Source organism: Marmota flaviventris, chromosome 2 (assembly GCF_047511675.1).
Source record: "Marmota flaviventris isolate mMarFla1 chromosome 2, mMarFla1.hap1, whole genome shotgun sequence".
In the NCBI taxonomy this organism is placed as follows: domain Eukaryota; kingdom Metazoa; phylum Chordata; class Mammalia; order Rodentia; family Sciuridae; genus Marmota; species Marmota flaviventris.
In genome coordinates this window covers 25,798,188-25,820,252 of record NC_092499.1, presented here as the reverse complement: position 1 = coordinate 25,820,252, position 22,065 = coordinate 25,798,188, and the positions used below count along the sequence as shown (strand labels likewise).

The 22,065-nt window shown below is 44.6% G+C and overlaps 1 protein-coding gene across 4 annotated transcripts in view; it reads left to right on the top strand.

The window, feature by feature from the left end:
• Adck1 (aarF domain containing kinase 1) overlaps positions 1-22,065 on the top strand; it is a 113,857-nt gene that overhangs the window by 5,560 nt on the left and 86,232 nt on the right. For all 4 annotated transcript variants that reach the window (XM_071607635.1, XM_027931719.3, XM_071607636.1 and 1 more), the window contains 2 exons: positions 6,649-6,793; positions 10,300-10,383. In XM_071607635.1, the coding sequence (XP_071463736.1) occupies positions 6,659-6,793; positions 10,300-10,383 (219 nt within the window). In that variant the 5' untranslated portion in view covers positions 6,649-6,658. The remainder of the gene's footprint in view (positions 1-6,648; positions 6,794-10,299; positions 10,384-22,065) is intronic.

The following is a 22,065-nucleotide window of genomic DNA, read 5'->3' as shown; positions in this document are numbered from 1 at the left end:
GTTCTAATTCTTAGAAGAAGGAGGTCGCTGAGGTTGCAGTAGATTGTATCTCTAAGGTAGATTGTATCTGCCTCATAGGGAGGTGGTCAGCAAGAAGTGGTTGTAGGAGGCAGATATCTGGATCAACCATTCTGAGGAAGGAAGTCAGAACTAGAGACTCAAGGGTGACTAAGGCTTGCTTCTGGCATGGGAAAGTTTAACCTAGACTCAGAATGGATGCCAATGAACATAAGGCTGTTGGAATGCTCCACACGGTTTTTACTTAGTAGCAAATGCTGCCTTTTGCATCTAGTCAAAGAGGCAGGTATAGGACCAGGTTGTTAGAGATATAAGCAGAGTATACATGAGGCTAGAGAAAAGAACTCATAAAACAGTGAGTTCTGAGTGATTGGCATTCACAGAGACTCATGGGCTATTTGAGTGGGTTGAGTGTGGAGGGCTATTTTGGGAGATAAAGCTGGATAGGTGGGTTGGGATGAGAACGCAATGGTCCTTGAGTGTCTTGCCAGGGTATTTGGACTTTTCGGTAGGTGGAGGGTGTTAGAAATGATATGAATGCACTTAAAGATGATGGTGATACTTCCAGCAAGAGTGAGGGTTGCGTGGGGTGTGAGAGTTGGTTTGCAATGCAGTGAGTGGTTGAATAGTTCAGGCAAGAGGTGATGGTCAGCCCCTCAACCCCCACCCCTTATTAATTATTCATGCCTGTACCTAATCTAGGAGTAAGTACATAAGCTCTTTGACTTTTTTCTCTTGATGCTTGGAGTCAAATACAGGCCTCATGCATGTTAGGCAGGTAATCTGCCATGAACTGTAGCCCCAGTCCTCTTGGACTTTTCAGAGATGAAGACAATAACAAAGAAAGGAAGTCTCATTTTCTGGGTGTGTTAGGCATCATGTTAAAGCAGTGTCTCATTTCATTCTTACAATGACCCCGTAAGCTTGGTACTCTCAAGAGCTCCCTCAACTAGATGATTACACAGGGCCCCCAAGTGGTTGTGACTTACTTGAGGTCACACAGCTGGTGAGCAGTCAGACCAGGCCTTCACCCAGTTCCGGAGCCTGGGTTCTTTTTTTTTTTTGGTACTGGGGATTGAACCCAGGGGGTACTCAATCACTGAGCCACATCCCCAGCCCTTTTTATATTTTATTTAGAGACAGGGTTTTGCTAAGTTGCTTAGAGCCTTACTAAGTTGCTGAAGCTGTCTTTGAACTCGCAATCCTCTTGCCTTAGCCTCCCGAGCTGCTGGGATTATAGGCGTGTGCCACCATACCTGGCCACATTGAAGATCTTGAAGAAGGAGGATGTGTAAGGAACTGAAGTCACCCAGCCTCATTTCAGGCCTACTTCTGGGTCAGATTAGGAACCTTATATTGGTGAAAGCAAAGTAGAGGGAGGCCCGACCCTTTTACCCCTTTCAGCAAGAAATACTGCAGGTGAGACTGTACAAAGCAAGGTGAAAAGGTAGGTTTAGGTGGGGTCCTGCTAGAAGGTTGGAAGTGGGCATGCCTGAATCCTCTGGGAGTTGATGGGAAGGGGATCCTTTGCCAGAAAAGAATCTCTGAGGCTGGGGATATAGCTCAGTGGTAGAGTACTTGCCTCCTATGCACAAGGCCCTGGGTTCAATCCCCAGCACTACAAAAGAAAAAAAAAATCTCTGTACAACACATTAAAATTAAAATGCCTGACATACAGAGTAAGGATAGCTCCAAGAGAAAAACATCAGGTCACATTTAGAGTCAAGCAAATCATAATGACTTTCAATTTCTAAGCACAAACTCTAAAATCCGGGAGGGCTTGGATTGATGTGTTCCAAGCTGTGAAAGAAAATAACATAATCAAATCTGCTAAATCCAGATAATTGATCCTTCAGAATTGAAGAAGAAAGAAAAATGTTCCAAGATAGGTAGAGACTAAAAGAATTCATGGCTAGTAAGCTAGCACTACAGAAAATACTTAGAGAAATACATTACTAAGAAGAAATAAAAAAACAAACTCCTGAACCCACAAATGAACAAATCTCATTTGAAGAGTAGCTAAGCAGATGAGAAATATGACCAAATTAAACAATAGAAATAAATCAATATATCAGGAATTAATAAATATAAAGTAGACACTACTCAAAGTCTCAGCTATTACCAAGTATAATAATACTGGATGATTTCAGTATGCCTTTCACCAGTAGAAAGGTCATCCAGACCATAAGCTCACTAAAAACTCTTCTAACCTAAATGATATTATAAATCAAATGACTTAATAGACATCTGTAGAATGTTTCATCCAACAATACCTGAATTAACTTTCTTCAGTAGCTCATAGAAGCTTCTCCAAAATAGACTGTATGTTAGGCCACAAAGCAACTCTTAGCAAACCACCCCCCCGCCAAAGTAATTTTTTGGATTTTGTCTGATCATCATGGAATGAAATTAGAAATCAATACTATTTTATTCAGCTTTTGTGTCACTTTGACCAAAATACCCAACCAGAATAACTTAGAGGAGGGAAAGTTTATTTGGGGCTTCAGAGGTTTTGGTCCATACATGGCTGACTCCATTGCTCTGGGCCCAAGGTGAGGCTGTGCATCATGGGGGAAGGTCCATTGGAGGAGAGCTGCTCACCTCGTGGTAGGATCTTGTCCATGAAATAGGATGATAACAGCAGTATTTACATGACAGTGTGGTGTGCCAAGGACTGTGTGTTAGCCTTTTGTCACTGGTTACCAGCTACCTTACAAGAACAATTGAGAAGTGGAAATTTTATTCTGGGCTCATGGTTTTAGCAGTCTTGGCCAACTCTATCACTTTTGGCCAGAGGTGAGGCAGAACACCATGGTAGAAGGGTGGTGGTGGAGTAAAGCTGTTCAGCTCATGGCAACTGGAAAGCAGAGACAGTGGCGGAGGCAGGGGGGGAAGGGGCCACAGGTAAGATGAAGCCTTCCAGGGCACCCCCACCCCATGACCCACCTTCTCCAACCACATCCCATCTGTCTACAGTTACCACCCAGTTTGTTCATTCAAACTAGATGGACTGATCAAGTTACAGCTCTCAAAATCGAGTCATTTTCTTTGAATATTCCTGCATTTACACAGGGGCTTTTGTGTAAAAAGACACTTCATATCCAAACCATTACATTTGCTCAAAAGCTCATGTCCACATTACAATGCAAAATGCATTTAGTCCATCTTCAAGAATCCCCGTAGTCTTAACAGTTTTAAAAGTCCAAGTTCAAAGTCTCCTCTCAGACTCAAGGCACACTCTTGGCTGTGAGCCCCTGTAAAAACCAAAAGCAAGTTACGTATATCCAATACACAGCGACACAGAATAGACATTCCCAATCCCAGAGAGAAATAGAGGCATAGAAGGAAGGGATGGAACCAAAGCAAGACTGAAACCCAGCAGGGCAACCATTAGGTCCGATAGCTCCATATACAGCATCTGGGGTACGTGGTGGCACGGTGTTCTTTTCAAAGTGCCTGGGCTGCCCCATTCTTTGTCCCTGATGAGGCCTCTTTGTTAGCCGGGCTTTCTCTATAGCCAGTAGCTTTCCTCCGATGTTACTGGCATGTCTTAAACTGGGGGGTCTCAACTGCAGCTTGGGCTTCACCTTTATAGCTTCATATATCATCCTCTCATTGGCAGCCCTCAGATGTTCTGACCCTGCTACACTTTGCCTGGCCTTCTAGATCCTTCTTTAAAATCTGGTGGATCTCCCCATGACCTCTTATCTCCAATATCCTGCATTTCTGTAGAACTGGCACCATGATACCAAGGTTTGCTGCTTGAGCAGAAGCCAGGTCTCCTTGGACCCCAACTGCAGTTGCTTTGGTGACTGAGGACAGTAAAATGACTCCTGGAGAAGCAGTTTTCTGGGCACCCCTGTGGGAGTAGGGTACCCCCATGGTCTCTTAAAGGAGTTTTCATTTCTGTATGCTTGAGCCTGCAGTGGGGTGTGGGCTTGCAAATTCCCGAGATGCCCTCCGACATCTTTCCTATTGTCTCTGTGCAAAGTACTTAAATGCTCTTTAGTGGTGGTCATGCCTTCAACAACCGCACTTCCTTTGGCCTCAATTTTACACACACTTTTCTGGCCAAACTTCAAGTTTTAAAAATTCTTGGGCTCTTCTGTCTGCTCCTGATTCTTGCAGTAAACCTAGTTAAAAGCTGGTAGCAATATTTATGCCACTGCATGAATGCTGTGCTACCTTGAAATTTGCTCTGCCAGGTTAATTACCTTTAAATTCAGCTTCATACTAAGTCTCAGAATGTGGGCAAAAATGCAGACAAGTTCTTTGATAGAATGTAATGCGAAGGCCTTAGTCCAATTTCCAAATCCAGTTCCCCTCTGAAATCTCCTAAGCACAATTTTTATTTACTCTTTGCATTCCTGCTTTCTAGTCTTCTGCGCTCCCACCAGCATCACCTATTAACCTATGCTTACAAACTCAAAGGCTCTTCTAGACTGCATTCCCAAACTGTTCCCATAAACCAGTTCTAAAGGCTTCTGAACCACATAGTCAGGTGAGTTGCAGAAACAACCTCCTTTATGTACATCATCTCATTTTTGTGTTAGTCAGCTTTTTGTTGGCGTGACTAAACTACCTGACAGTAACAACCTAGAGGAGGAAATGTTTATTTTGGGTTATAGTTTTAGAGGTTCAGTCCAAGCTCGATGGATTATATCACTTTGGTCCTGAGATGAAGCAGAATATCATGGCACAAGGGCAATGGCCAAGGCAGGCTATTTATCTCATGGGGACTGGAGGCAGAGAGAGCAGGCGGAGGGGCTGCCCGGATGATGAACCCTGGCACACCCCCAGTGACTTATTGCCTCCAGCCTGGCCCCACTTGCCTACAGTTATCACCCAGTTAAGTCATTCAAACTAGGATGAACTGATTAGATCACAGCTCTGGTAATCTAATAATTTTTACCTCTGAATATTCCTGCATTAACACAGGAACTTTCTGGGGACACCTCACATCCAAACCATAATGGGGTATATGTTTTCTCTCATGTGTGGAAGCTAGAGAGAAACAAGTTAAAGAAAGGTGTGTGTCGGGGTGGATCTCATGAAAATTGAAAGGAGACCAGTGGAGAAGAGGGAAGGGACCTGGGGAGTGGGGAGGGAAGGCAAAGGAGAAATACTGGGTGATGGTTTGACCAAATTATATTGTTATATCATGTACACCTATGAATAGGTAACAGCGAATCCCGCCATGTGTATAATTATAATGCACCAATAAAAAATCTGGAAAAAATATAAGAATATGTGGAGGAAAAAAAATCAAGAACATAGCAAAAATACAGATTCCTGAGTCTTATCCCCAGAGTCTTGGTTCAGTGGGCCACAGGGTGGACTGGAGCAACCTGCATATTTGAAGCCGCACGCAGGTTGACCATACTTGGCAATGGCTGGGTTAGCAAAAGAAGGCTGCAAACATAAAACAATCAACTGTATCTTTACAGACACTGTAAAATGTAAGTTGAAAGTTAAAGTATTGAAAGAGAGATGTCTTGTGAATTCTTGAAAAAAGTCTGGGGCTATATTATGAAGGCATGAGTCAAAATAGATTTTTTAAAGAAAATGAACACAAGGTTATTTGTAGCAGTAGCTTCCATACAAAGGGGAAACAGAGGCATAGAATGGGACAGTGATGGTCACAGACTGGGTCTGGAGCAGGAGCCAGGGTGATGACCTGTGTTGGAACCTGTGCAGGGGTTTATATTGGCAGGTGGTTTGGTGCACTTCTGTGTGGGGCCTCCCTTGGCAGCTGTAGCTGTGGTCAAGGACCTTAGTCTGATACAGATGCTTAGGAACTACAAGGGAGCAGCCCTTTGGGTACACTGGCCAAAAGTTGACTGTATAGCCACATGGTGCATGAAGCAGGTACAAGTAATGTGGGGAGTGGTCACACTAACCAATAGCATGATTTGGTGTCTAATCCTAAGTCACCCTGCAGTGAATGGATGAAATAGGTATCAGTCATGGGGTTTAAAGGGGTGTCTACTCTAACCACAGTAGTATTTTGAAAACCAGCCACATGTAGGGGACCTACTGGCTGCTTCTGCTCAGCTGCCATTTTGGTGGGGACCTGACCACTTTTGACTTGGGCACAAAGGCTATTGATGCTCAAGTGTGTATGCTGGTAGAATAAAACTTACAAATAGCAGTGGTCAACTTGCTCTTCTCCCTTTCCTATCTAAAATAGCACTCCTCGTCTCTCTGTACCCCTATCCTCTTTGCTTCTCTTCCTCTCACTTAATAGCAGCTCTGATATTCTAGGTATCATATATCTCTTTTCTTTCCATCTGTCATCCCCCACTAGTATGCAATCTATGTGAGCAAGAACTTTGTTTTATTCACTCTGTCCTGTCTCTAAGGCAGTGCCTGGTACTATTGAAGGAAGGATTTGGAGAATTAACTTGTGCCAGGTAGTATGCTAAGGATTTTATGTACATCATCTCATTTTATTCTGACAAGTTTGAGATATCACCCTATTTCACAGATGAGGAAACAGGCTCAATGAGATTAAGAAAACGACCCAAGGTCGTACAATCTATAAATGGCAGAGTCAGGATTTGAATCCTGGATTGACTCACTATGAAATCCTTAACTGCTAATCTTTCTTGACTTTATTTTCTTCTCCAGGTCGGGGGACATGGCTAGAAAGGCTCTCAAGTTTGCTTCATGGACCAGCATGGCTCTTGCTGCCTCTGGTGGCTTCCTCTACAGTAACAAGTATCTGGACCCTAATGACTTTGGTGCCATCAGGGTGGGCAGAGCAGTTGCTACGGTAGGTTATTCTCATTTGGAGGTAGCAGAGGAACTGCAGTATTCCTTGCAGGTGTTCAGACATGTAGCAGATGGGCATGCTGGTCATACACATGTGGAGATACCCTTACATGGACCAGAGCTCCATCTACACAGCTGCACAGACATGGACACACATGCTCATCTGCCTGCATTCCTGTCCACACATCCTGGCACTCTGTGGTTAAATAGAGCAGGATTGAGATTGCATGAAGTCTCTGGTTTCTGTATCTTATTTGGTCATGACGCTGAGGGGCAGTGCTCCTCAGTAAATGCCACGGAAGGAAGACTTTGTGGAAAGAAGACTGCAGAATAAATTCTACCAGCAAACTTGATCTTGCTGCCATAAGCTGGTATGAGAAGTTCTGGTACTGGACTCATCCTCAGTGTGTGGTCCTTGGAGGACTTTGAGAGTCTCCTTCGATTCCCTAATTGACAGAGAATCTGAGTTGAGTATTTGACCTCTAGAGGTTTTCTCCTGTGACTCAATGGTAATATTGTCATGTCCTCTTAACTGCTGAGAGCTACTCTCCCAGACATTGCTGGGACCCATAGTCCCAGATCAATAATTGTTGCCCCATTGGTAGGTAGGTTGGTCCATATCTCAGGCTTTCTCTCCTTTGCTGCAAACGAGCACATCCTTTCTTCCCCTTGATATCCCTGATGTGGATATGTATTAAGATATAACTCTGTTTTGGTTGTTATTGTTATTTCCCCAGTACTCAATATTATCAAATGTTTTCTTGAGTCTGGCTCAGAGGAGAAGGCCCTGATATGATGACTGTCCTTAAGGGTAGGCTGAGTCACAAACCAAGGCAGATTACCTGGGCTATGAAATACGAAAAAATCACCAGGTACCTTTTTTGGGCCCAACACTGCCTTATTTGCTTGCTTGGAAGGGTAGAAATAAACTGTACCACCTAGACCCAGCTTTGAAAGAGCCTTGGCCAAGGAGTGCCCACACCAGCAGACACCAGTGGGCTAAAAAGCAATCTAAAAGTGGGTCTGGTGGTGAGAGTCTATAGTCCCAGCTACTTGGGAGTCTGAGGTGTGAGAATTGTGTTTGAGGCCAACCTGGGAAACATAGTGAGACACCATCTCAAAAAAAAAAAAAAGTGCAATCTAAAGACACATGGTTCAAGACTGCTGCTATAATCAGACCCAGCGATGGCTGGTACCCAGGAGTCAGGATGAGTATCCTGGGGGAAGCTTAAGCTTTGGGATTTGAATGGTTGGAAAGGAGTGGGGAAGCATGAACCAGTTCTTAATAAACCAGCCACACAGGTACATCTTCTTTAAAGAGTTTTGGTCTTGATCACCCTAGTACACTGTTCAGTGACTAGGTCTTGTTCATGGTTGATGTTTAATAAATATATATTGGATGGAATTATGCTTTGGAGAGTGCAGACAAAGAAACAGATTTTTTTTGGAAGTCTAAATTAATGCTAACTGTAATATACAATATCAATAACATGGAGTTAAAAATATACAGAGAATTTAGATACTCAAAAAGCCATTAGTATTTAAGTGTTCTAAGGTCTTCACTTTGTCAAGATCAAATTAATAATTTATACAACTTGAATAAATCTATAGTGCATATGGTCATTGCTAGGGTAAACAGTAAAAGAAGAGGAAAAACTAACAGAGGTAGAAATAGAATAATTTTAAAAATAGTAAATAATTCCAAAATAAAACAGGAAAGAAAAGAAAGAGTACATATAAGAACAGATGGGGCAAGTAAAAAGCACATCAATTTAAATCAAAATACATTAGTAATTATATACATGTATATAATTATTACAATAATTACTACAAACCAGTAATTCTTTCCTGAGCAGTTACCCAGGACTAAAATGTGCATGAGAACAACAAAGGGACATGCATTAAAAGATGCAAAGCAAGAGCTAGGATTGTGGCTCAGTGGCAGAGCGCTTGCCTTACAAGTATGAGGCACTAGGTTTGATCCTTAGCACCACATAAAAATAAATAGGAGCTGGGGTTGTGGCTCAGTGGTAGAGCACTTACCTAGCATGCATGAGGCACTGGGTTCGATCCTAGCACCACATAGAAACAAATAAAGGCATTAAGTCCATATACAACTAAAAACAACAACAAAAAACAAAAATAAATTAAATAAAGTGTTTTTTAAAAAAGATGCAAAGCAAAATTCTTCATAACTTAAACCAGTCCAAATAGTCATAAACAGTAAAATCAAAATTCATTATTCATGTATGCATATATATATGTACATATATGTATACATGTATGAGTGTGTTCATAAAATCACAGTGAAGTCCTATACAACAAGAAAAAGGAATGAATCACAATCATATGTAATGTAATGGATTAATTCACAAATATAAGATCATTTATTTATTATTCTAATTAGGTATACATGACAGCAGAATGCATTTCGTTTCATTGTACACAGATGGAGGCGCAACTTAAGAAACAGAATTTTTAATGTAAATCTTGTGAGCTAATTTCTAGGGTCCTCAGTTGCTCAATTTTAAAAAGGAAGGTTTGGCTTGTTAATCCTCAAGGCTCCTCCATGCATGAGATACCAGGGAGCCTATAAATTTCTGACTCACCAAGGATAGGAGATCCTTTCCAGGAATTTTGGCTATGGAATCCAGAATCAAAACTATTAGAACAACCATAAATATAAAATGTTCATTTGTGATATAGAGAAGTGGGGTAAGTTTAACAGCATTCTTTCAATTAATATTTATTGAGCTTCTGCCTGTGTGCTTGGCGATGTGAAAGGTATTGGAGGCTGTCCTAGTTTGTATATGAGGTGTCGCCCAGAAGCTCCTGTGTCAAGGCAGGAGGTGAAATGTAGGCTTGTGGGGCGTGGCTGGAGGAGGGGAGTCGCTGGGGGCATGCCCTGGATGGGTTCTTCCCTCAGTCCCCTGCTCTCTCTGCTTCTTGGCCACCATGAGGGGAGCAACGCTTCTCCACCATGCCCTTCCGCCATGGTGTTCTGCCTCACCCTGGGCCCAGAGCAATGGAGTCCATCTACCGTGGACTAAACGTATGAAATTGGAGCTCAAAATAATTTTTTTTTCCTCTAAGTTGTTCTTGTTAAGTATTTTGGTCACAACAATGAAAAGCTGACTAACACAGGGGTACTGTGATGAACAGGAAGGACCTGTCCTGGTGTTTATAGAGCTTAAATTCAAACAGTTCATAAATAAGGAAACACGAACAAGATGATTTTAGGTGATGGTTTGTTATAATAAAGAGTTGAGAGTTCCTGGTGGATGGGGCAACTTTAGATTGGGCCTCTCTGCAGATGGGACTTTGTGGAGAGCTCTGAATCAGGAAGAAACCAGCCAGGCTGAGACTGGGGGGCAGAGCATCTGAAGGGTGGGACCGGCCCTTCCTGCAGACCTAGCAGCCCATGTGAGGGGCTGCAGCTGCAGGGCTGAGGCAGAGGAGCAGAATGTGCTTTCTGAGTGCTAAGCTCTCCCCTCCCTTGGTTTACAGACAGCTGTCATCAGTTACGACTACCTCACCTCCCTGAGGAGTGTTCCCTATGGCTCAGAGGAGTACTTGCAACTGCGATCCAAGGTAAGGGACCATGGGACTCATCTGAGCCAGGTGGAAAAGTCTGAAGTGACTGCACAGCCAGTAAGCTTCCTGTAGGCAGTTGGAGGTGGCAGAAGACAGATGGTACTGATGTGGGGACTATTTGCCATTTGGGGGTGTTGTAGTGCCTATCAGTATGGCTGCCAGACCTGCATCTGGCTGGGTCCGCTGGCTCTTAGCTAGGAGGTGCTTTGGGGGATGACTCAGGAGGGATGTAGGCTCTGTCCCTGGGATAACTCAGCTGCTTCTAAACTGCTTTGTTAGGCAAAACCCAACTGAAAGGGGTCAGTTTGCTCCCTGTCCTCTGAGGACTTCTTAGGGGCCTCTTGGAGAAGTGGAGCTGTCAATCTCAGGATCTCTCTCCTCACTTGGAACCGGGGAGTTGACATAGATGTTTCATCTGGATACTCCAGAGAGTTGGGGGATCAAGTAAGATGGATTTTGCAGGGAAGGAATGTAGGTTGAGCCTGAAGCCAAGCATACATACATTGCTCCCCCAGAGAGAGGTTTGGATAGATTTTCATATGTTTGTTCGGTGGTCTCCTTAGCTGGAATGCCCTCTTACCCTTAGGAAATTACTAGACATCTTTCTGGACTGAGTTTGGACCTCCTCTCTATGATGCCTTCCTTCTCAGACATACTTTATGGATGGGATAATTAATTTTTTTAAGCATTTATTTTTTAGTTGTAGGTGGACACAATATTTTATTTTTATGTGGTGCTGAGAATCGAACCCAGTGCCTCACGCATGCTAGGCAAGCACTCTACCATTGAGCTACAGAGCCAGCCCAATTTTTAAATTTTTATTTAAACTTTTTATTATGAAAATGAGAACCCTCCATAAGAGCAGAGAAAATAGTATAATAACCTCCTGTGGAACCGTGATCCAGCTTGAGAAATTATATTGTTTCATCTGTAAATGCTTCAGTATGCATCTCTAATAGATAAGAACCTTTAAAAACATAATCACAATACTGTGATCATACCTAACAAGATTAACAATTCTTTAATAGCCTCTAACAGCTAGTTCATGTTCAAAACTCCCTTGTCCCCCAAATACCTGTTTTTTTTTAATTTAATTTTTTCTTTTTAGTTACACATAAAAGTAGAGTAAATTTTTTGTTTCAGTCTGGATCCAAACAAGGTACATGTTTTGCATTTGGTTGGCATTTCCTAAATCTTTTAAAGTCTATAACATTTCCTCTCCCTCCCTTATTTATTTATTTATTTTTGTATTTAGCTATTTGCTTATTGAAGAAGCTAGATAATTTATCATGTAGAATTTTCTGTATTCAAGATTTGGCCGATTGTATGCTCAAAGTGTTGTTTATTGGTAAGTACATATAAATGGCACACAATTCAAAATACACAATATTTGAAACAGACAAAATAACCCTTCTACCCTGGTTCTTCAGGTACCCAATTTTCCTGTCTGGAGGCAATCATTACTTCTTATGTGTCTTTCTAGAGATATCTTGCTATTTTCATATAATCACTCTATCTTTATTCGAGCTACACATGATAGTTGGTTACATGTCGTTCTCTCTCTTTAGACTGTTGGTTCCTTTGGTGAAGGTTTGGGCCTTTTCTTTTGTATGTTCTATCTTTAGCAATGATGCTTAGGACTGAGTCAATTTAATGTCTGGTTCAATGTCAGGTTGTACCCTGCTAGAGAGAGAGTAAAAGGTTTGTAGTCAGAACACCTGAGTTTTTGTGGCTTTGGGAGGGTGATCTATCCTTTTGGAATGGCCCTTTCCCTTGTGTCTAAATTAGAGATCCTTATACCACTTACTGAGGATTATGTAGATAATGCTTGAGACAGTCCTTGCAAAATGTAAAGCCGATATGAAAACAAGTCTGATGTCTCTTAGAAGGTACTCTGTGGACAGAGACTCTTGTGCTGTATCTCCAGGTCTGCATCACTCGTGAGTACCCTGGACACAGCTGGTTCTCAATAAAAGGTATAAAACAAATGAATGAATGGACTGTTATTTTTTTTAAGCATCATGAATTGGTTGACTGTTTATATACTTTTTATGTGGTGCTGGGGATTGAACCCAGTGCCTCATGCATGCTAGGCAAGCGCTCTACCATGGACCTACAACCCCAGCCCAAGCTGTTGGTTTTATTGGAGCATTTAGGAGCTCTTGCCTTTGAGACTTAATGCCCCCTGCTCTTTCCTATCTCTTTTCTCCATCTAACCTTGGAACCTACCAGAGTGACATTCTGCAGAGAGGTCCAGGCCAGGACCCAGGCCAGGTCTCTGCCGTGGAGACTGTGCAGAGAGGGCAGTGCTGACTGTTGTGAAGACAGTTGGCTGTCAGTGTGTAGGTCACCTGAAAGATAGTGGTGCTGCAGCTCCTGGAGAAGTTGACAGCTTGGGATGTGGTAAGGAAAGTGGAGCCTGGCATTTGACGAGAGGGCAGCACGTGGTGGCTGGATACACCAGATAACAGGGTATAGGCTGGTCTGCAGGAGTTGTGCCTGGGAAGGGGAAACTGGCTGGCATGAAAAAGAGCACGAGTAGATTCTGTGGGAGTGTTTTCTTCCATTGGGATGCTTATCCATTCTTATCATGGCTGATAAAAGAATGAGCAAAAGATAAAACATAATTATCTCACCTGTCAAGCTAGCATCTCCAAGTTCCAGGGTTTGTCACAGAGACAGGCAATGACTTCGAGAAGCACTTTCAAGGTTGGCATTGGCGGACTGGGCTCTCGGTGATGTAGCTGTGCACTAGGAGGGTGGGGAGCCTACGTGAAGAAGTAGGTTCTAGGGGCCCTGTGGCCCTTTACTAACCCCCTGGGGTAGTAAAGTATGCTGGATCTTGAAACATAATTAGTCAGGTGCTTTTGGAGAACTAGATTTCTAATGCCCAGGATGCTCATAAACTGACTTGTGGGACCTGATCCATCTATAAAGCAGAAGGAGGTCATTACCGGTGTAGATGTCCAGGCAGAGGATGGGAGGTTGCAGGATAGAGTTGATTCTGACCAAGGGGTTGAAATGGAATGGACATTTGTTAATCTTGCAGCTGAGGAGACATCTTATTGTAGGGAACAGCATCCAGAACTTCCTTTGGAGAACCAGCCTCTCTCATGTACACTATATCACATTTCAGTAGGATTCACCCCACTCTTGTTAGGCAGTTAATTAATTGGTAGATTTCATTCTGCTGGGCTCTAGAAATTGATGCAAGGATTGGCATTTGAGCCAGTTTTGGCCAGTGAACATCAGGTCTAAGACTTTTTTTTTTTTTTTTTTAAAGAATAGCATCTCTTTCTTTTCTGTGGGGTTAATTGCAAGTATAGAATGTTGGCTTAGAGCTGCTGACAGTCTTGTCACTATGAAGGGAAAGTCCATCTATGAATGGAGCTGGTATTGCAAAGAGAGTTGAGTCCCTAGATCTTCCTGAACCTGAAGCTGGACTACCACTATCCCCTTCAGTTGTATCTGCCAGGAATTTCTTATTTTTTTGATTAAGGTAGTTTGGGTTTACTGTTAACTGCAAACAAATGAGTCCCAATAACACTGGGGACTCTTGGAGAAGTATGCTGGATCTTGAAACATAATTAAAATTTTGATAGAGCACAGAAGAACCAGTAACTCAAGAGAAGAAATAAAATTCAGGGTTGAATTTGAACCATTTTGGACCTCGAGCTGGGTCCATTAGCTCCTAATTCATGGTCGAGCACCTCTGCTTCCTTAATTACAAAATAGTGGCAGTGACCTTTGCTCCATCTGAGTTTGTAAGAATGGAGAGGAGACAACTTATTGACTCAGACATTGTGGATTATTTACTCTGGAGATGAGATCCAGAAGTGCAGGGTTGCCTTGGTGGCTCCTTATCATTTAATGGACAAATTAATGATTTTCTATTTCTCCCATTTATTCATTGGAAAAATTCTTCTATAAGAAAGAGCTTTTCCTTTTTCCCCAGTTATTTAAATATTTTTATCTGGATGAACTCATGGGTATTTATCATATTCCATAGGTTGTATATCCCAGATATAATCGAAAGAATCCTTACCTTTTATATCCAAAACAGTTGTTTATTTTGTTGCTCACGTGGTTCCAACTTTGGTCATTGGGAGCTCCTTAGGTTGACTTCTGTGACCTTTTGGTGTGCTCCCATGGTGTGGTGAGCGCTATCTTACTTTCTGGAATCACAGGGTGTGCCAGGCTCAGCCCTGGAATCAATCACGTTTTCAAGGAGCCCTGGTACCTATTATTGGAGAAGGGAATTAGAAGCCCAAACCCGGAGGCCAGGGATGCTCGTTGCTGCCAGGATGCCATTGCTTTCAGGCTCTTCCTGGTACCCGAGTGAGGATCTCTACACATGTGTGTGAACTCATACATACACAGGCATCCGTCTTTTTATTAAAAAGCCCCTAGTTCATACTCACATCTCCAATTCTACTCAACGCCACAGAGTCCACGTTAGCTTTCTCTCTTTCCTTCTATGTTACATCTTTCTTCCACAGTGAGAAACCTGCATCTTATTATCTCTAAAACATTCACTCATTCGTGTAACTCTGGTTTACCCTAGGATGGCCAAGACCCCTGAGGCATACAGGGATAGAGAGTGACTTAAAAAGGGTGAGGCTGGGCAAATTAAGGTGATGTTAAAAGTGAGTTTGGAAAGTGGGGGACGATTGAAACACGTAGCATGGAGGACAACGTGATTTTGGCTGATGTTGACGGGAAGACTTTGGGGATTGTCCACAATGAACAGAGATTATTTCAGTGTTCCTGAGGACAGGTATGGGTGAGTGAGGGGGCATATTGACAAGTAGAATTAGGACCAGCTCATGGAGGGACTTGAGGCCGGGCTTCATAGCACAGAGGGGAGGGAATCATGGAAAATTCTCAAGTACAGTTTTATTAAGCTTTCAGTGAATGATAATGCTTAAAGGTATCAATTATTGAATAGTTTTTTAGCTTGTACTGTATGTCAGACCATGGGGGTGGGGAAAAGAGGGAGGGCGGGGAGAGAGAGAGGGAAGAGAAGAAGAAGGAGGAGGAAGAGGAGGGTGGGGGAATGAATGGAGACTGATAATGAATGCCATTTCCTTCCTCAACCAAAGGGGTCCTTGACTACACTGTGACTGTGAAGCCTTTGGCAGAACTCAAATTCTTGTTACCAAGTAGGCCACCACTGGGTCCCTGTGATGAGCTGCTTCAGGTCAGGGTTACATGTGTGCGCCTTGTTGGTTACTACAGTACTTCACCTTTGAACTTGAGGAGGTAATGGTTAAATACCCCCTTTCCCCCCCTTACTTGAGAAGCAGAACCCAGCAGATACAGAATGCTGGCAAGTGGAGGTCAGAATGTCAACTTTGTTACTGATAAGTGCTGGTCTGGAGCATGTGGTCTGGGTCCAGATCAAGTGGGCTTGCTGAACTTCACCCCCAAACTTGACAGACTTTCTTAGTAGGCACAGGATGTGGCTGGACAAGGCTCTCAGATGGCGGTAGCCTCTTAGGACAGGGGAGAACTGAACGCCAAAGCTCTGTGGTTAAGCAGATACCAAAGTGGGATCTGTTTCTTTTCCCAACTCAGCAATCCAATAGGTGGTGCCCCCTCCCACAAAGAGTAGGGAGGGACGAGAGAGAGAGAGAGAGAGAGAGAGAGAGAGAGAGGGGTCAGCAGCACCAGGCCCCCAAAGGGACTCTCCATATGCTTTCATAACATTTGGGAGGGGGGGTTCACCAGCAGCCCTGGTGAGGGGGAAGTAGCCTCAGGTTTGGGTAAGAACCTTTCGTGAGCATCAGATTCTGCTAAATTTTATCCTTGACCTTGGTTGCAGCATACAATTTGGGGTTTGAGTGTGAGGCATTCATTTTGGCATTAATGAAATGCACTTAGGGGGAGGGGTCAGATGCTGTCAACCTTCAGAACCATGGGATTTGGTAGGGTGTGTGGGAGCAAAAGGAACTCCATTTCTGACCCTAGGATATGGGTCAGAGAAGGAGAGGAAGGGCTGAGGGGTGGTGCTGACTCTGTCTGCAGTGGCTCCTTTGAACTTGAGAAAGATCTCCTGGGCATCCGCTAGCTCATGCTTTAATGCACAGGTGCGGAACTGGAGTTGCAGGGAGAGCTTGCGATTTCTGTAGCCTCCCCTCTTACCCCATGCTTGATTTTTAACATCCAGGTCTTGCCCGGTCTCTGGTTCTTTGCACTTTCTGCTCTGCCATCTCCTTGGGTATCTGCTTCCAACCTGGGGAAAGCACCAGGTCAGGTAGAAAGTGGAGGCCAGGGTGCTGGGCTGCTGCCTGTGATGGGCTTGGGAAGCAGAGGTGAGGAGGAAGAAGGCTCTAGAGCTTCCTTCTGGAAGTTCCTTTCCCCATTCAATTATTCAGCCGAATAGTTAGTTCAACAAGCATTTCACATTTATATTCCCCAATAGAGGGACTTGAGGCTCCTCTTAAGGAACTGGTAGAACCCAGCCCTTTGTTTCAAGAAAGGACTTCAACTTTTCAGCTATTAAACAACCACCAGCTTTAAAAATAACTCTCCTATCCCCCAGTGAAGGTATGGTAATTAAAAAAGCCGTTTCAGCTGGGCATGGCTGTGCTCACCTGTGATCCCAGCTACTCGGGAGGCTGAGGCGGAAGGAAGGCAAGTTTGAGGCCTTCCTTGGGCCATTTAGTGAGAATCTGTTTCAAAATAAGAAATGGAAAGGGCTTGGGGGTGTAGCTCAGTGGTAAAGCATCCCTGGGTCCAATTCTCAGTACCCCTCAAACCCTGTCTCTGCCCCCCCCACCAAAAAAAAAAAAAAAAAGCTCTTGTTCTGCAAAAAGGAACTGGTTCTTCAGGAATCGTCTCTGAACCTGGGAACTGTCCCCTCGAATCCAGGACTTTGCTTCATTCTTCTTCTATCATCTATTGCCTCAGCCAGCTTGAACGGAGCCTGCTGTGTGCCAGGTGCTCTGTGCCAGGTGCTGCGTGTGGGCTTCAGAGGGTGCAAAGGGAATAAGACTTGTCATCTGCCCTCAAGTCGCCTGCGGTCCGGGCTGCGGGCTGGGAAGCAGGCATGGCGTGGCCAGCCTCTGAAGGACAGATTTGTCTTGGTGACAGCCCTGGTCTCTGGTCTGGAGTCACTGCTTTGGACCTGACAGTAACTATCTCCCGGCCAGCAGGAGCATGAGCGGGAGCCCTGCTTGGGGTGGTGGGGTGCGTCCCAGGGTGGGCCCCCTCTGGCTGTGGTTCTTCTGCATGTGCATCGCCTTTTGGCCCGCCTGCCGTGGAAACTTTCAGTGGGTTTTCACACGCTGTGCCTCTCATCTTGCTGCTGTCATTTGCCATCATGAGACGCTCGCCTGAGAGTGTTCTGCACAGAGGAGGAGGGGAACCGAGCCCTTGCCATGTGGGCCACTGGCTTTCTCAGAGTCAGTGATAATTTCTGCAGGGGTATGAGCTGCGTTGAATGTGCTCTCGTGGGGTCACCTAAGGATCAGGCTTCTGGGATGAGAGAGGCAGTCTGTGAGTCGAGTCCAGCACCCCTGTTTTGGCTTCCTAGATACCCAAACCTTTCTGAGCCTTGCAAACCTGTGCAGCTCTCTGCAGTGGCCCTGACCCCAAAGCCTTTCTGATTCTGGGAGAGCTCTGTAGTGCCAGGTCATGGGGCCTTGCTAGGGTCTTGGTGGGGCCCACTGCCAGCAGTGGTCATCCCAGGGGAAAATGTGTTGTGACTGGAGGTTGGGCTCACTGGTGGCTTCTCTGTGGGTCCCACATAACCAAGGAAAGGTCAGTCATCCTCTTGTTTGATCTAAACTTGTTAGCCTAGGGACTGTGGCTAATAACAGCATCATGTTTTGCATATCTCCATATACCTGTATTTTAAAAATGCCATACCTGTGCATACTTGTATTCTTTTTTTTTCATTTAAAAAAAATCATTTATTTATTTATTTTACAGTAGAATGCATTTTGACAGATTGTACACAAATGGAGCACAACTTCTCATTCCTCTGGCTATACATGGTTCAGAGTTGCTCCACTAGTGTAATCATACATGTATACAGGGTAATAATGTCTGTCTCTTTCTACTGACTTTCCCATCCCCACAACCCCACTCCTCCCCTGAATCTCCTCTACACAAACCAAAGATCCTTCATTCTTCCCTATCACCCCACCTCACAATGGATCAGATCTACTTATCAGAGAAATCAGTTGGCTTTTGTTTTTTTGGTGATTGGCTTATCTCAGTTGGCATGATATTCTCTATTTCCAGTCATTTACCTACACATGCCATAATTTCATTCTTCTTTAAGACCAAGTAATATTCCATTGTGTATATGTACCACATTTTCTTTATCCACCTGTATTCTTTATACCTAAGAAAATGTATAAATAGTAACTCAGTGATCACCCTTGCACTTGCTGCCCAATTTCAGAAATAATACCTGACTATCCAATATTAGCCCCTGGGTGGTATTTCCCTGACTCCAGCCTTCTTCCTACATGAGCGGGAAGAAGCACTGTCTTGAATTTATTATCATAGCCACACACTTCTCTATCACCAGATCTAAAGGTATTTCTTTTTTTTTTTTTTTATTCTGTTGACGTTTCCCTTTATTTGGTTTTGTTTCAAGCAAAATACCTGTGAAATTATAGGTTTGACGGTTCTCGCTCAGGCTATCTAATGCATATGCAAATAAGTGTTGTGGGTGCTGCCTGAAGTCGCCTTTTGTACCCCTTTTTGCTTGCTGTTACTGGTTCAGGGCTGCACGTTGGGAACCAAGCTTGCATGGTCTGCAGCAGGCGCCAGGCCGGGCTCGGGCTCACACCTACCTTTGTCTTGATTTTTTCCCCTGATGACTTTGGCCATGCTCTCGAGCTCTTCTCTGCCCTGGGCTTACCCTGTTTATCTCCTGCTACTGGTCCAGGCTCAGAGATGCCTGATAGGTCGGATTTGCTTGTACTGCTCTGAAGCAGTGATCCCTTTCTAAAGACCATGGTTATAATGAAACAAAACGTCCCCCTGGGTTTCTGGGATGGGGCTGTGGCTGCATCCCGGGTGTCTCTCCATCCTGATTGCCATGAATACTGCCATCAGCCAGTTCCGCGCGCGCGCGTGTGTGTGTGTGTGTGTGTGTGTGTATCTGCAGCCCTCACCTCTGTGTTTTTCTTGGATGCGTGGGTCTGGCTTCCTGCTGCCACAGGGCTGTTTCCCACCTGCCCCTGCCACCAGATTCTGTAGGGGGGTGCAAGAGGGCAGAGTGCCCTGCTCCCCAGAGTCAGTGCTGCACCCTGAGCTTTTTTTTTAGAATTTTTTTTTTTTTTTTAATATTTATTTTTCAATTCTCGGCGGACACAACATCTTTGTTGGTATGTGGTGCTGAGGATCGAACCCGGGCCGCACGCATGCCGGGCGAGCGCGCTACGGCTTGAGCCACATCCCCAGCCCCACCCTGAGCTTAGCCTGCACCTAATGCACTTAGTGAGGCAGAGGCTGGAGAGACCTGGCTTCCCCTTGCTCTTACCCATCTCAGAGCCTGTCCCAGACTAACTATCATGGGCTTCTTGTTCCTGGTTGCTTTGCCTGCTGAAAAACCCCTGTAGTTTCCCCATCGGCCTGGACTGGGTGCTTTTACCTGGGCAAAGAAGAGTGAAGGGAAACAAAGTGAAGTGACATGATGAGGGATTCAGGGTGGACATGAGCAAGGACTTCCTTGAGGTTAAGGTAGCTTATGACTGGCATGGGTTAGTGAGGATATTGTGAACTCTAAATTCAGGAGAACCTCAGTGTCTGTCACAGAGGTGAGAATGTGATAGCACCCTGGTGGGTCTCAATCTGTCAGGCCATCAGTCACCTGGGAGCAGGATCCTGGACCCCATAGCTGGATGCACTGTTAGTGATGCTGGGTTGAGGCCTGGAAAATCATGATTTTGAGGAGTAGCCAAGATGGCTTCTGATGCTAAGAACAAGCATTTACATTTACTGGACAGTAATTAGAGGACAGCACTGGGCCAAGGACTCTGTATTATCTCTTTAACTTCACAACTACTCTACGGGTCAGCTACCATTGTGTCATCCCCATTCTACAGATGAAAAAACCAAGGCACATTTAAGTGATTTGTCCAGGAGCTCATAGATAACCATAGGGTGTATTAGTTCCCTGTGACTGTCATGACAAGTCACCCCATTGGCTTACAACGGCAGACATGTACTTTCCTATAGAGAAGGATTCTGGAGGCCAGAAATCCGAAATTAAAGTACTGTTGGGGCTGTCCTATTTTGGGGGGGTCTGTGGAAGAATCCTTTTTGTCTTCCGGCTTCTGGCAGATCCAGGCATTCCTTGCGGCTTGTTCTCTCCCACATCTTCCTCTTTCTGATGACACTTGTCATTGGTTTTAGGCCCACCTGGCTAATCCAGGATGGTCTCAAAGTTCTTAATGACATCTGCAAAGTCCCTTTTTCCAAATAAGGTCACAGTCGCAGGTTTCAGGGGTTAGGACATGGGCAGATCTTTTTTGGGGTTGCATTCAACCCACTCTAGTTGAGTTGAACCCCATGTGGTGTGGCTCCTGCCCCTGCACTCATGACTACTGAGTTTCCCCCACTCACACCTCTGGACTGGGGTGGCTCCCGGGCCTCCTCTAGGCCAGCAGTTCACACAGTGTGGACATCTTTGTTGTGTCATGGAATTTGAGCCATTTGTCAAGTGCTGAGGAACCAGCCTCTTGCCCATCCCCTCAGCCCTCTGCCGTTTCTCCTGAAACCCTCTGGGCTAGTCATCTTTTGTGTACGTGTGTGCTGGGGATTGAACTCAGGGGCACTCGACCACTGAGCCACGTCCCGAGCCCTATTTTGCATTTTATTTAGAGACAGGGTTTCACCAAGTTGCTTAGCACCTTGCTTTTGCTGAGGCTGGCTTTGAACTCATGATCCTCCTGCCCCAGCCTCCTGAGCCGCTGGGATTACAGGCCTGTGCCACCGTGCCCGGCTGGGCTCTTCATCTTGAACTCAAAAATTCTCAGACCTTAATGTACTCAGGAGATCAGAGTTTCTGAGGACAACCTGCTGAGAGGAGATGTGTTCCTCTTGCCTCAGTGGCCACAGCTCCAACATGGGAGTCGCGGGATGGCAGGAGTGGAGGAAAGGCCGGCTGGAACAGTGGCTTGATGGAAGGCCTCCGCAGGGCGAGGGTGGTCGCAGTGCCTGTTTGTGAACAGCAGTCACCTAACAGCCTGCTCTTGATTTCCTGCTTTTCCCTGTCTTGGTCCCAACCTGCTATTTTCTACCAAATTAAAATCCACTCCTTGAATAAAACGACCCCCAGAGCTCTTGCCTGGTATAGCAAGACTTTTTAAAAATAGACTTTTCCTTGTAGAATGTGAGACGTATGTCCAATGAGCAGAATAACTTCACTTAAATATACAAATACACTGTTGTCTGACAGCAGAAGTACATACGTGAGGCTGATTCCAGGCAGGGTGCTTTGGGAACTGGGGTGTAGCCTCTCCCCACCAATTTGCCTATAGGCCTCTCTTCCTCTCCAATTTTTGTTCGTAGGGAACAGATTCCCTCCCTACCATCAATGCAATGAAGAAGGTTTTCTCTATTCTGTGCCAAGCCATGGTGTGGAATATCTAAACCACCATTCACATATCCGGTTGATTCTTAACTACTTATTGAATACCTACTATGTGCCGGCCA